The sequence below is a fragment of the Rhodamnia argentea genome, chromosome 10 (assembly GCF_020921035.1).
Source record: "Rhodamnia argentea isolate NSW1041297 chromosome 10, ASM2092103v1, whole genome shotgun sequence".
In the NCBI taxonomy this organism is placed as follows: Eukaryota; Viridiplantae; Streptophyta; class Magnoliopsida; order Myrtales; family Myrtaceae; genus Rhodamnia; species Rhodamnia argentea.
This window is the reverse complement of record NC_063159.1, coordinates 24,684,927-24,696,877: the sequence shown is the minus strand read 5'-3', so window position 1 is coordinate 24,696,877 and position 11,951 is coordinate 24,684,927. Positions and strand designations below refer to the sequence as shown.

General features: G+C 39.5%; 1 protein-coding gene across 2 annotated transcripts; it reads right to left on the bottom strand.

Moving 5' to 3' along the window:
* Positions 1-1,062: 1,062 nt before the first annotated feature.
* Positions 1,063-8,587, bottom strand: LOC115735093 (phosphatidate phosphatase PAH1). Of its 2 annotated transcripts, none has more exons than XM_048271148.1 (11): positions 8,444-8,587; positions 5,963-7,601; positions 5,274-5,872; positions 5,113-5,186; positions 4,462-4,546; positions 2,901-2,987; positions 2,402-2,474; positions 2,167-2,210; positions 1,931-2,059; positions 1,756-1,854; positions 1,063-1,668 (listed from the first exon to the last, which is right to left on the bottom strand). In XM_048271148.1, exons 2-11 carry the CDS (start codon positions 7,377-7,379, stop codon positions 1,612-1,614), a joined length of 2,664 nt encoding a protein of 887 aa, XP_048127105.1. In that variant the 5' UTR covers positions 7,380-7,601; positions 8,444-8,587; the 3' UTR covers positions 1,063-1,611. The 2 variants fall into 2 exon arrangements, with proteins under 2 accessions (XP_048127105.1, XP_048127104.1); XM_048271147.1 differs by lacking the exon at positions 8,444-8,587 and adding an exon at positions 8,033-8,405.
* Between the last annotated feature and the right edge of the window lie 3,364 nt (positions 8,588-11,951).

Below are 11,951 nucleotides of genomic sequence, written 5' to 3'. Positions count from 1 at the left end.
ACTATAAATTTTGGTAGATCTAATAGGATCCATAAGATATCACAAACTTTGGATCCCAAGTGCACTATCCACCATAAATATAGACAAATTAGATTCATCAAAGTTATGAAAATTGTCAATTCAAGACTAAATCTATTGTATCAATGCCAATTTAGTTATAGACTTTTCAATCTTACCAATGTGTCCTAAATATAGTAAAATTTTAATAAGAGCCTAAAGTAGAGTCACTTTCTCAAAATAGAATCCAAAGTGAATCTTACTTCAAATAAAAATCAAAAGTGGTCAAGTAGTCTCAAAGAAAGACCTAAGCTTGTCGACCTACCAAATTTTCGCCGACTGGCAAGCACTCGATTTTTCCAGCAAACGGAATAGGGAGACTTTGGTCGAAAACAAAATTTGAATGAAGATTAAAAAAAGAAAAACTAAAACAGCTATAAATAAAATGGAGAAATTCAAAACAATGGCAAAAATGGAACCTGGATTCCAAGAAGAAAAGCATGGATCTTTGGTCCTTGAAAGTGAAGAACACAACTCAATCTCACCAATGTGAATCAACTAAATCCGGGATTTTAAGAGAGCAAAAGCTTGTTTACCTCATTAAAATGGAAAATTTGGGAATAACTAGGTGTCCGTACATGGAAGTTTTTGACTTGATAATTATCCTAAAGTTATCGTATCAAATCATAAATTTATAAACTTGGGCCTCTGTACATGGCAGATTAAATTGTCGATTAATGATTAAATGAGTCCGTTGATCTGGGGAGAACCGCCATTTTAAATGATTTTGTAGATCTTTATCTTGCACAAATGCGCACTCTGTTGCAAAACTACATGCATTACTAGAGATGTGCAACTACTTGCATGCTCTTGAGCTCATTTCCATTACCATTACTAAGCAATTCCAAAACTATAAAAGCAATAACTTCAGACAATTTCCCACTTTTTCCAAATCTTGTCCCGAGTTGCTGACGCTAACTGGTACTCCACATTAGGTGACAAACATTAGGTGACAAGCATATTCCACATTCTACTAAACTGAAACTGGGAAAAAAAAAATTATGAAAAAAAACTATGTACCCTTGAACTTTATGGACTAGGTGCAAGATTGGATAGACTTCAATAGGAACAACGGTACAATTTCTAAGTGACAGAGACAATAGAGAAACGTATCAACTATCAAGCTCTAGAGTACATTTGCCGGTCCAACAGAGGCATTAGAACATTGGGAAGCAAAGTATTGCCAAGAATTGTCGACTTTTCCCGATCAGATATGACAGCTTGAACCACTGACAACATGAATCAGCCCTTATACAATATGTTTTCGAACTAGCCTGCTATACGGTTTGAATAGGATCAGCAGTTGTGACTGATGAAAAACTGCCAACTCTGAAGTTTCAATAGCTTCCCTGCATAATTCAGTAACCTAATACAGGGACGAGGGACAATGCAGCCATTCTCAATACAAGGGCAGGCTCTTCGCCCCGGCAAAAAAGACTTTTCATGCAGGTGAGATGCAAGAGAAATAGAACAATTGGAGTAAGAAGGCTTTGGAGGAGGCTTCGGGCTGGTGCTCTAGTCGGTGAAAAATAGCAAATATACACAGGCTACTAACTAACTTTCGATGTCCGGTAATGGGAATCTCCAATAATTCCATGCATTATAATCTTCCTGGAACCACATAGATTTCTATTAGAAGCGAAGAAAACCTCAGAGCACTAATGGCACCCCGCACAACACAAGAGAGATGCAGTTTACCTGCTCAACTAATGAGGTTGGGGGGAACATGTCATTGACCAGGGTATGTAAGGATGTGTATGACTTGACATCGATGCGATGACTTATGGCCACCTCACCCTGCCAAGGCACAGTAATTATCGAGTGAGAACACAGCATGAGTAGTCGAAGTTAGGGGCCTCGGAAGGATGGTTACCTTGGGGTTAATGATGAATATTTTGCCCTTTGGGATCCCAATCTTCCTGTAACTCAATTCATCAGTATCTCTGTTCCCAAACCCCGCATAAAATGGGTTGTAATCAGAAGGGAAAAGTGCTTTGATATCCTGCAAAGTAAGAACTTTCCACTCGTAAAGCAAACTAAGCTGTGGAATGACATTCTACAGCATAGAGTAGTTATTTCTTTCCACTAAGTGATTGATTTGATATTTACCTCCAAACATGCAATCTTGAATTCATGTGGCGCTCTTCTAATAACTGCAAACAGTTCGGAGAATGGCAAGGATCATGTAGTTATTTCTTTTGAAAAGATGTGGATAGCATCATAGCAAATATCCAGAAGTAGATGCAACAACAAAAGCAAACGTTATCTGGATGTAATGAACATGAATTTACCACCAAGTAAAAGTTACTAGAGGTAACCAGACAATTTTAAACATAACTGTCACCTTCTCGATATAATGATGGAAATAATCCATCAGGTGATATAACAACAGGTCCATTCGGTAAAGCTTTTCCATCCTACAAATAAGCCAGGGAACAAGGTGGAATCAACTCATCATGAATCCCAGAGAATAGTGCAAAACCAGTCTGAATGTCATATTTCTGTATGTGTTTTTCTTTTTACCAAACATATTTCTGTATGTTGAAAGACAGACATCTTAATGGCTAAAGGAATGTCAAGATATAGTAGACTTTAAATGACAGAAATAGGTCGCAAAAGAAATGACCTTCTTGATGTAATCTAGAATTCAGGTCTAAGAAACCAGGTCAACACAAATAGAGCTAACATACTCTCGTGAGAAAGATGTGCAATGCTAACCCTCTAATGATTTCGTAGTAACTAGTAAGGTTGCACAGAATCCCAAATAACCTGCTCTCTTGATTTTCCCATAACAGGAGAAGAGGACCAACAAACACAAGAAATGGATCAGGTTAATCTATTACCTGTTTAAGATTAAGGAGGAAACTTCGGGTTAGATAAGCCTGAACAATTGCCCTCGCACTCAAAAAGAGTAATTGATACCCATTCTCCTGCCACAAAGACAAAATTGAAATCAGTACAAATATTATCAAAGGAAAATCACCATGTTTCACAAGTATTAATGGAAGTTAGGATGTTGAAATATGATCAAATCCTAATGCAGAAAACTTATCCTACATTGCAGCCAAGTGGATCATCCAAGCTGAGCAGCCCCATTTACTGTAATGAGCTATCCAAAGAAGTGATCCATTCTAGCCTAGCTCGACCACTTTATGGTGGTATGACATTTTCTAAAATACTAAAGGAAGTGGTTGACATACTTGAAGTTCTGTTTGAACCCTGTCTCATGAAGATTCTTGAGAGTTCCTTCTAATACATTCTCCAAAAGACCATTGACTCCCCTATTCCTTCCTAACAAAAGATCTGACTTCAGGTTGCTATTTCCTGAGGGTATGCCTCACAACATGCTTTTACTGAATATAAATACATTCCAGTGAGTTTCATAATGTTAAGAAATTGTGGACTCATATCCTAACATCAGATTAGAGCACACGTCAAAAGTATGAATGCGGAAACCTTTATAATTCTGCCTATATTCTTCTTATTATGTCCTGCCTCCAATTTCTTTGATTTAGTTAAGTCCACGTCCTTTGTTTAATATGTAAAATTAAACTTATACAGAAGGAGCATTTAGAAAAAACCCTTTCTATAGGGGAAAAGTGGACCACTCTAGCTTTATGTATGAATTGCAACCAAGTATCGAGTCCTCAATCTTTTAACTAGTGCAGTCAAGTTTTTAATATTTACAAAAAATTGCAGTCAAATCCTAAAGTGCAATCAGTCCTATAGGCAATTTTCGAGTGCAGCACTGGTGATTCTGGTACAATTTAACGAAAGAACTTGATTGTGCTTTCTCAAAAAGATTCCAAAAAAGTATCCCACATGGCTCATTTAAAGAATTCAATGGGCCATATAATCATGTACTCTCCGTCCATTTATCAGCTTAAACTTTACAATTGGACCTTCTAACGTAGCATCAGAACCAAGTTCTGCCCCATGCCACGTGAGACTCCCCGCTCGTCAATTCTGTGTCGTTCTCAATACAATTTGCATGTGAGAGGGAGCGTTAAAGTTCCTCAATTGTCTTGTGTATGAGGTTTCAATAGGCCTGATATTCATGTAGTCCTTCCACCTATGAGTTTAAATTATCGAGTTATACTTTCTACCAGATTGCACCAATTAAAATGTGTAGGATTCAATAGAAAAGATTTAGCATTTCAAATACACTTTCATTGTAAATGTATTTTGTGGTCCCGTATCCTAATAGATTCAATTTTTGTGAATGGGAAACATGGTTGTAAATGCATTAGTTAAATTTAAAGCCTTAATACAACATTTCAACTACCATGACTAAAATGACCAAAAAGGCCACGGGAAACATGAAGGGCCATGTCCTTCACTTCAGATGTCATCAGCCGATGTAAGAATAGCTCCTTGGAAAGACAGCAGAATAACATAATATACCTTAATTGCAGAGAAGAGTCTGGCCACTCCAGATTGTGTCCAATCTCTTCCGACTAATGGCATGAATTGACCGAGAACATCAGACCTATAGAAGGAAACTCATAAGTGTGTCCAATATGTAGCTGATATAAACTTGAAGTCGAAGAATCAGCAATGACAACATTACAGTCAATCTGACAACAGCTCCAACAAGCAAATGAGCATGTCCTTCTAATTGCATTGCTTGATCAAAAAAGTATTTTATGCCACGTATGAGAGAATTATACGAGAATTCCTTTTCTAAAAGGGGAAATAAGGGAACTTTAAATAAATCATCAAATTATATAATAGTTAGGAGCAAGTACAAGGAAGAAGGCATGTCATTGCACATAATATTTGATACCTAACTTACTATGTAGCCTGAACAAAAAAACCCTGTGTACACCTTGATGATGGAAGGAAAATTGACAGGAAACAAGTGCAACTAAGAGACATAAGAATGACCCAGCTCATAGAAAAAACAATTTTTATAATAAAGTTAAAAGAACATAACCCAAGATGGAAATAAATGACAGTTCCCAGTAAATCTTCAAAGAAAAGCATAAATATCAACACCGAACAACAAGAGGCAGTAGGGCTACTTTAATAGTCTAGCTTGTATAAGAAACCTACTTGGTAATTGTCCCATCAACATCAGAGATAACAATTTTTGCATTCCACTTCCACAAGTAGATATGAGCATCAACCTACAAATGACAGATAGATCACCAATCGGAGAAGAAATCTACCACGAAATTAGCAGACAGCATCCAAATGCTGTGTCTTAGGCATACCTGTTGTGTCCCAAGAACTCTGGTAGAGAAACTAAAAGTAACCTTATTTTGACCTTCTTCTAGATTCAGAGATGCTATCTGCTCGCTAGTCGGGATTTTGGTCCTTATATGTTGTTTGTGGGGAGACTTCACATCCTGATTTGCTACAGAAGTTGATTCTGTGGCAACATTTTGGGAAGCAGGTTCGGAGTCGAGGAATGTTTCCTCATTTGAGGAATTACTGCTTTCATGCTGCAATGTTTTGACTCTTCTGAATGGAATATGCCAGAGTCTCCATCTACGTCCAGAGGAAGTAGGAGTAAGTACAGAATCCGCATCGACGAGCTTCACTGCCTCTTCTGGTTCTACAGGGATGGTGTCATTCAAATCCACAGGTATGTCCACATCAAATGTAGCTACCCCTAGAACAATAGGAGCAGCTTTTTCCCACAACAGGTACCTGTCTTTATATCTCACAACCAGATTTTCATTCTTCACAATCGATGTCATCGAAGTCAGAAATTCCTCTGCACATATGCGGTGCGCATTGAATGCTTTAGCTGCTGCATCCAAACCCATTCCAGCATGGAGTTCATTTTGACAGAGTGATATCTCAAATTCTACAAAAATAGAAATGAAAATGAGCAATCTCTAAAGGGTTAAACAAGAAACAATAAATTCACGATGGCGATCTATTAAAGACACCTAACTGTTGAGTAATTCGCTATCTGCTGAACTCTCTGACCCTTCACCCAAGTCCTCTGGACTATTTCCCATAGTTTCAATTACCAACGATGCACCGATCTTTTCGACCTCAGTTTCTCGAAGACTGAGAGAACTGTCAGCCATACTGACAGAACCCATAAAATCTTTGTGTGATGTCTCATTGCTGACCGGTCCAACATCAACTTTTAACTCTATGGATGCCCCAGTACCCAAAGAGGGAGATGGGGATATGTCGTCATTGTTTTGGGCCTCAATATTCTGGTCATTTTCTGTTTCAGCAACTGCCGCAAGAGTCTGAGATGCTTTCTGTAGCAAAGTATCAGACTCTGCTGAGGAACTAGTAATGTCAGTCTCCAAACTCTGATTTGCCAATTCTTGTAGCTCTGAGCAGCTTTTAAAAACATCTTCCCGCTTTATTCCTGTATATGCATCTTCTAAATCACCTAGAGTGTCTCCTTCAAGATCTTTGGCATTTTGGGGCTCTTTATCTACAGAAGCATGTTCACCTTCTCCATCATAAACTCCGAGGACATGGCCAGAAGCACCATTAGTCTTATTAGTAAACCGGACAACATCAATAGTTGACGTGTTCATATTACCAATGTAGTCGGAAGCCCAAGCATTTTCGCCTGAACCAAACTCCTCGCTGCCTTCAACAAAGTCAGTGCCTTCACCGGGGCCAAGATGAAACTGAGGCGTGTTAAGTTCAACATTACCAGTCTCCCGTTCAGATGCTGGGAGAGGTGCTGTCAATACATGACCATCCACACTGATCAAAACCACTTCTGAATTTGCACTTTGAGCCTCTGCAAAATTGTCACCTTCCAAATTTCTGTATCGGTTAGACCCATATTCTGATAAGTCGACCGAACCATCCTGGGAAGATTGTTCATCTTGGAAGTCATAAAATTTCCCCCCATCAGATTCTGACCGATCAAGTTGTCGTGGGGACTCAAATTCGTCTTGCAACTGAATAGCGCCAGAATCAGAGACACTGTGCTCAAGTCTGCAAATTCCAACCACACTTTTGTTCCTGTCATTAAAACTCCCATCATAATTCGATGTAGTGTCCATGTTACCAGCTTCCTTTCCAAAGCCATTGCTACTACTTTCTTTACTTGAATCAACCTCCCTTACAAAACAAGCTTCACCAGAGTTATCAAGGTGCATATGAAAGTTGTTGGCTTCAACGCCATTAACACCTATTCGAACAATCTTTTCAGCGCCTTTTAGAACTCCCTGAAATTTACCAAACCTAACGTACCAAGGGGTGCTTCTAAAACTACCATCTTGCTGCTGAACAACAATGATATCAACAGCGCCACCAAAAGGATGGAACGGGGTGGCAACAGAATATACGCCTTGTGAAATGAGGCTACCAACTTTTCCCACAACATTCATTTGGTTACTCTGCAGCTAACATCGCAAAAATAACTAGGGCTTACTATAAAGACTATATCCTTGATTCCTGTTACGACTTCTTCCAGCAAGCAATCCTGTTACAACTTCTCCAAGCAAACGATCCCCCTTGAAAATCATAAATTACTTCAACGGAATACACAGCAGATACAAAGAAGATTCCAGACTACTGTCCCAGGATAAAATCGTGTTTCTTGAGTCTACCTGCAAGCAAACGGAAAATGGAGGAACAAATACAACTCACACAACAGCATCGAAAGGTAAAACTCAATTATTAACCACTAATCGGAATCTAAAATAAATTACTCGTGATTTGAAATGGTTTCTTAAGCTGGTCAAGCGCTCATCTTGAAAGATAGAACACCCAAAGGCCGTTTCAATCAGCCCTCAAGACCAGAAAGAGATTTCCCGACACAAGGATTCTCACACAAAAATGCCCAGCAACCAAACCAAACATTAAATGGCATGACATCTACCCAGAAACGAAAGAGTGCGTGCGACATAAATGAACGACTCTGACGCACGAAACATTGCAAAATTGGAGTCGCCAGCGCCAAATAAAGTCAATTACAGCTGCCGCCGAATACACAAAATACGAAAGCTAAAACATTAAATTAGGAGCCATGAGGACTCACCCAACAAAATTTCGCAGATCCAACGACGACTAGCAGCGCTTCGAACAACAAGCGAACGCAAGGAAAACTCGCAGCTGGAAACGAAGTCAAATTTCAAGAACCTCCCTACATGCAGAAAGGATTAAAAAAAAAAAAAAACATCGGCCGATTGCGAATTAAAGAATTTATCGATGTGGGTGAGTTTCTGTTCAATCAGTCATTGAAGTTTCTCGGAGGCTTCGTGCTTTCGGGGAGGGAGACTTGCTTGGATCACAGGAGAATTCGAGGAAGAACAAGGCACAAATCGCCATGGCCATGAGGCATTAAATAGGTAAGCCTGGACTGAAGTCTCTATGTAATTCGTCGTTTCGGAGGGGATATTCGAGAGAAATAAGAGAGGGGTAGTTGGGTCATTGTGTGGGGGCTGCTTACGTGTTTCATGGATGCCTCCAGGTTTGAACCGTTTGATGAACGTGACGTTGTTAATTCCTTCAAGGCGACTATTGCCTTGGAAATTGGGGAATGTGCCGATGCTCAACATTTGAGTCTTTCGTTGGAGTCTTCCCGGTTGTTTTGGGGTTAAATTCCAAGTCTAGCCTTGAGAGTTAGATGCCCAAGCGTGCTCAAGCATGTCTTTCTTTTGTTTTTGTTTTTTTTTTTCAATGAGGAACTTCATTCGTTAAGTGCCCTAATTAAAACAAAGATGTTTAATATCGAAACATAAAAAATTTCAAGGAGGCCGGGTGTCTAGTAATCCAATTAGAGGAGAGGAATTTCTTATGAAGAGCTTTTGCGATCTAGTCCATCACTTCATTAGCTCCTTTCGGACAATGTGCCATCGAAACGCTTTTAAATTGGGCCAAGCTCCTTCCACAATCCTTTATAGCAGCCTGGATGCGCCATGGGCTTAGATAAGTGCCTTCTATAAGCCCACATACGAATAAGCTATCACTTTCGAGCTCCACCTTCAGATCAGCCTCTTTGTTTAGAGTAAAGTACGAAGCCACGAGAAAGAGTCCTTCCTTTAGAGCTAGGGCTTCCGCTTCTTCAACGGAACAAGTGTCAAAAAAGGTTTAAATCTATTGTATTAGTGCCAATTCTATCCCAAATCTTTTTATGGTGCCGATTTAGTCTTAAATATAACATTCTCCTTTGCAACAAACAGAGCCGTAGCGTCTCGGACTCCCTATCAATCTAATTAACATACTCTGCTTTACTTCGATATTACATAGAGTATACTTGGCGCATGCGGAAGACTAAAAGGAAAATAGGCCATCATACTAGTGCATACAAGAAAATGTAGATGCGAAGCCTACAAGGTATGACCTCAAAAGGTTCACTACTGTTACACGCAATCAGCAAGATCATTCAAAAAATTAGAGAATACTTTCTTTTATATATTCATGACCAATTTCTTACCATTTCCATTTCAAAAGAAAAAGACATTCATAGGGAGACAACATAAAAAAGTAACTAGCTTCCATCTCAACCACAACTATTGGCGTATTCCATTGACGCCATCATCCGCCACCACACGGCCAACATAAAAAAGTAGCTACCATGGAACACCAACCCAAAAGCCTACCCGTACAACCGTTCCACACCGAGTGCACTCCTCCATCCACGTCCTCTACTCCGAACCATCATCGCTACTACTCCTATCATACCTTAAGGAGGATAGTAGCGTGGTTCTATCAACTGCCCCGCACACCACACATAAACCGCCATGAAGTGAATAGGGATGAGCTCTGTGGGTGATCCTATGTCTACCAGGAACAAGGCGATACACTTGAAGAAACGCACCGAAAGGAAGTTATGAACAAGATACTCCTCCCAAGTAACCGAATAACTAAGGGAGTACCATATTGGTGAAAGCCGCCATGAATCGACATAGCTAATGATATGAAAAATATTGAATTTCACAAGGAGTGAGTACAAAACTCAGCAAGAAAAATATCTAATCAAACAATTAAACTATCTAATTAATCATTTGATTAGGCAAAATTAGTGGAAGAATTACTCGACATCGCAATTAGTCATCTAAATGGCTCAAAATCAAATGCCCTCGTTAGCTTAATCCATAATTCTTGTTCTAGCGACAGTAACCAATCAAATCAAATCACAAAGACAGATTATCTAGTGTCACAAGAAACAATCCAACAGACAAAGTTAACATGTATGACAAGATTGGGCAAATACCCCCTTTCTACATGCACGACTAAACACCCTTAATGAGTCCAAATCCATTTCACAACAGGTCATCGATAGACAAGACGAAGGGAATAAATATTCAAAGTATTCACGACATGATTCAAACACCAATTTAGACAAACCAAATCAATTTTCTCCTCGATTACCCTTACTAGCTCTTGATCGTACCCCCATAGTCCTACAAACATAACCCTTCCATCAAAATTGACATGCATTAGCATTTCCCATGCCATGCAAACCAAAACTCCATTCATTATACCCATTTCCACAATCGGCAATTCGCGCTAAAATTGAACGACTATTGGACAATATAGTGTAAGGTTAGATGTTAACTTGCCTTAAGATCAAGCTCAAAGAAAACTGAGGTTGAATCGCCGCCGGAATGAGCTCGTACTGACTTTCTCCTTCTCGATGTTGTAAGGGTTCAAGGGAACGTGCGAGCGGACGTCAAGGCGAGATGGGTAGCTAGGGTCGAGGAAGTGAAGCTAAAGGAGTTGTCGTCGCTGCCATTGTTATTGAGGTAAGCTCAAGCGAGATGGGGGTGGCGCGATGTCGGATTGGCGGAGCTCATGAAGGAGCTCGAGTGAGAGAGAGAACCGTGCCGGTGAGTGGAAAAATGAGAGGAGAGAGAGAGTGTGTGGGGGTTTATATAGTGGGAAATGCTTACGTCAATCGGTGGGGTCCTTGGGGAAGCTTCGCACTCAAATTCAGTCCAACTTTCACGCGGATCCCTCTATCGAAGAGTAAAACAACTAATGGCAATTCTGGTTTATCAATTTCTAATTTCATCATGCCCATGCTAAATTGTAGCCCCCAATTCACCACACCATTAATTCAGATTCCACATCACTATTTCTAACATACTCTAAGCCTCGACAATGACTATTCCGCACGTAAATCACTCCGATGGAAATTTGGGTTGTTGCATAAATTTTTTACATTTATACCAATTCGGTTCTAAACCTTTTATTTGTGCTAATTCAGTCTTAGACCTTGTGCATTGGTGCTAATTTAATCCTAAACATTTTGTATTCCTAATTGGCTGGATTGACTCAATTGGCACAAATGCAAAAGGTTTAGGACTTAATTGGTACCAAAACAAAATATTTATTACTAAATCGGCACCTAACAAACAAGCCATTTTGAAATCCGGGGAGAGGGATCTACAAGTACAAAAATGTAACCCGACCGGATTGACTCAATTAGCACAAATGCAAAAGATTTAGGACTTAATTGATACAAATACAAAATGTTTAGTACTAAATCGGATCAGTAAAAGGTTTAGGATTGAATTGGCATCAGTGCAAAATGTTTAGGATTAAATTGACACAAAAAAAGGTTTAAGATTGAATTGGTACTAATGCAATAGGTTTAGGATATTTTCAACCCTTCTGACCTTCTTTTGCTGTTGTGGAAAAAATCAATTTCGCTAACCCAACGATGACAATCCCTCTTGAATCTTGGAGCACGCCGGCAATCGCTCCTTCCTATTCTTCCTTAATGCAAGATCTGCCAACATTCAACTTAAATGCCCCATTTTTTAGGCGGTTTCCATCTCACAGTTATGTTATCTTTCTTTATCAGCTTCGAGTCTTTTGGAGGTTCCAACTCATGTAGCTTTCATTTGTAATGAACGCTGCCTCCATGATTTTACTTGGATCAGGCTTCGAGCTTCGGAAGGTGTTTGTGATTTTTAGATTTTTGGTTTTGGATCTACCAAATCATTCCC

Coding starts and splice junctions, on each gene's coding strand:
- LOC115735093 (XM_048271148.1), bottom strand. CDS start 7,379: ATGAATGTTGTGGGAAAAGTTGGTAGCCTCATTTCACAAGGCGTATAT. Junction 2,475..2,900: donor TCCTCCTTAATCTTAAACAG/GTAATAGATTAA, acceptor GCTTATTTGTAG/GATGGAAAAGCTTTACCGAA. Junction 2,211..2,401: donor TCCATCATTATATCGAGAAG/GTGACAGTTATG, acceptor AACTGTTTGCAG/TTATTAGAAGAGCGCCACAT.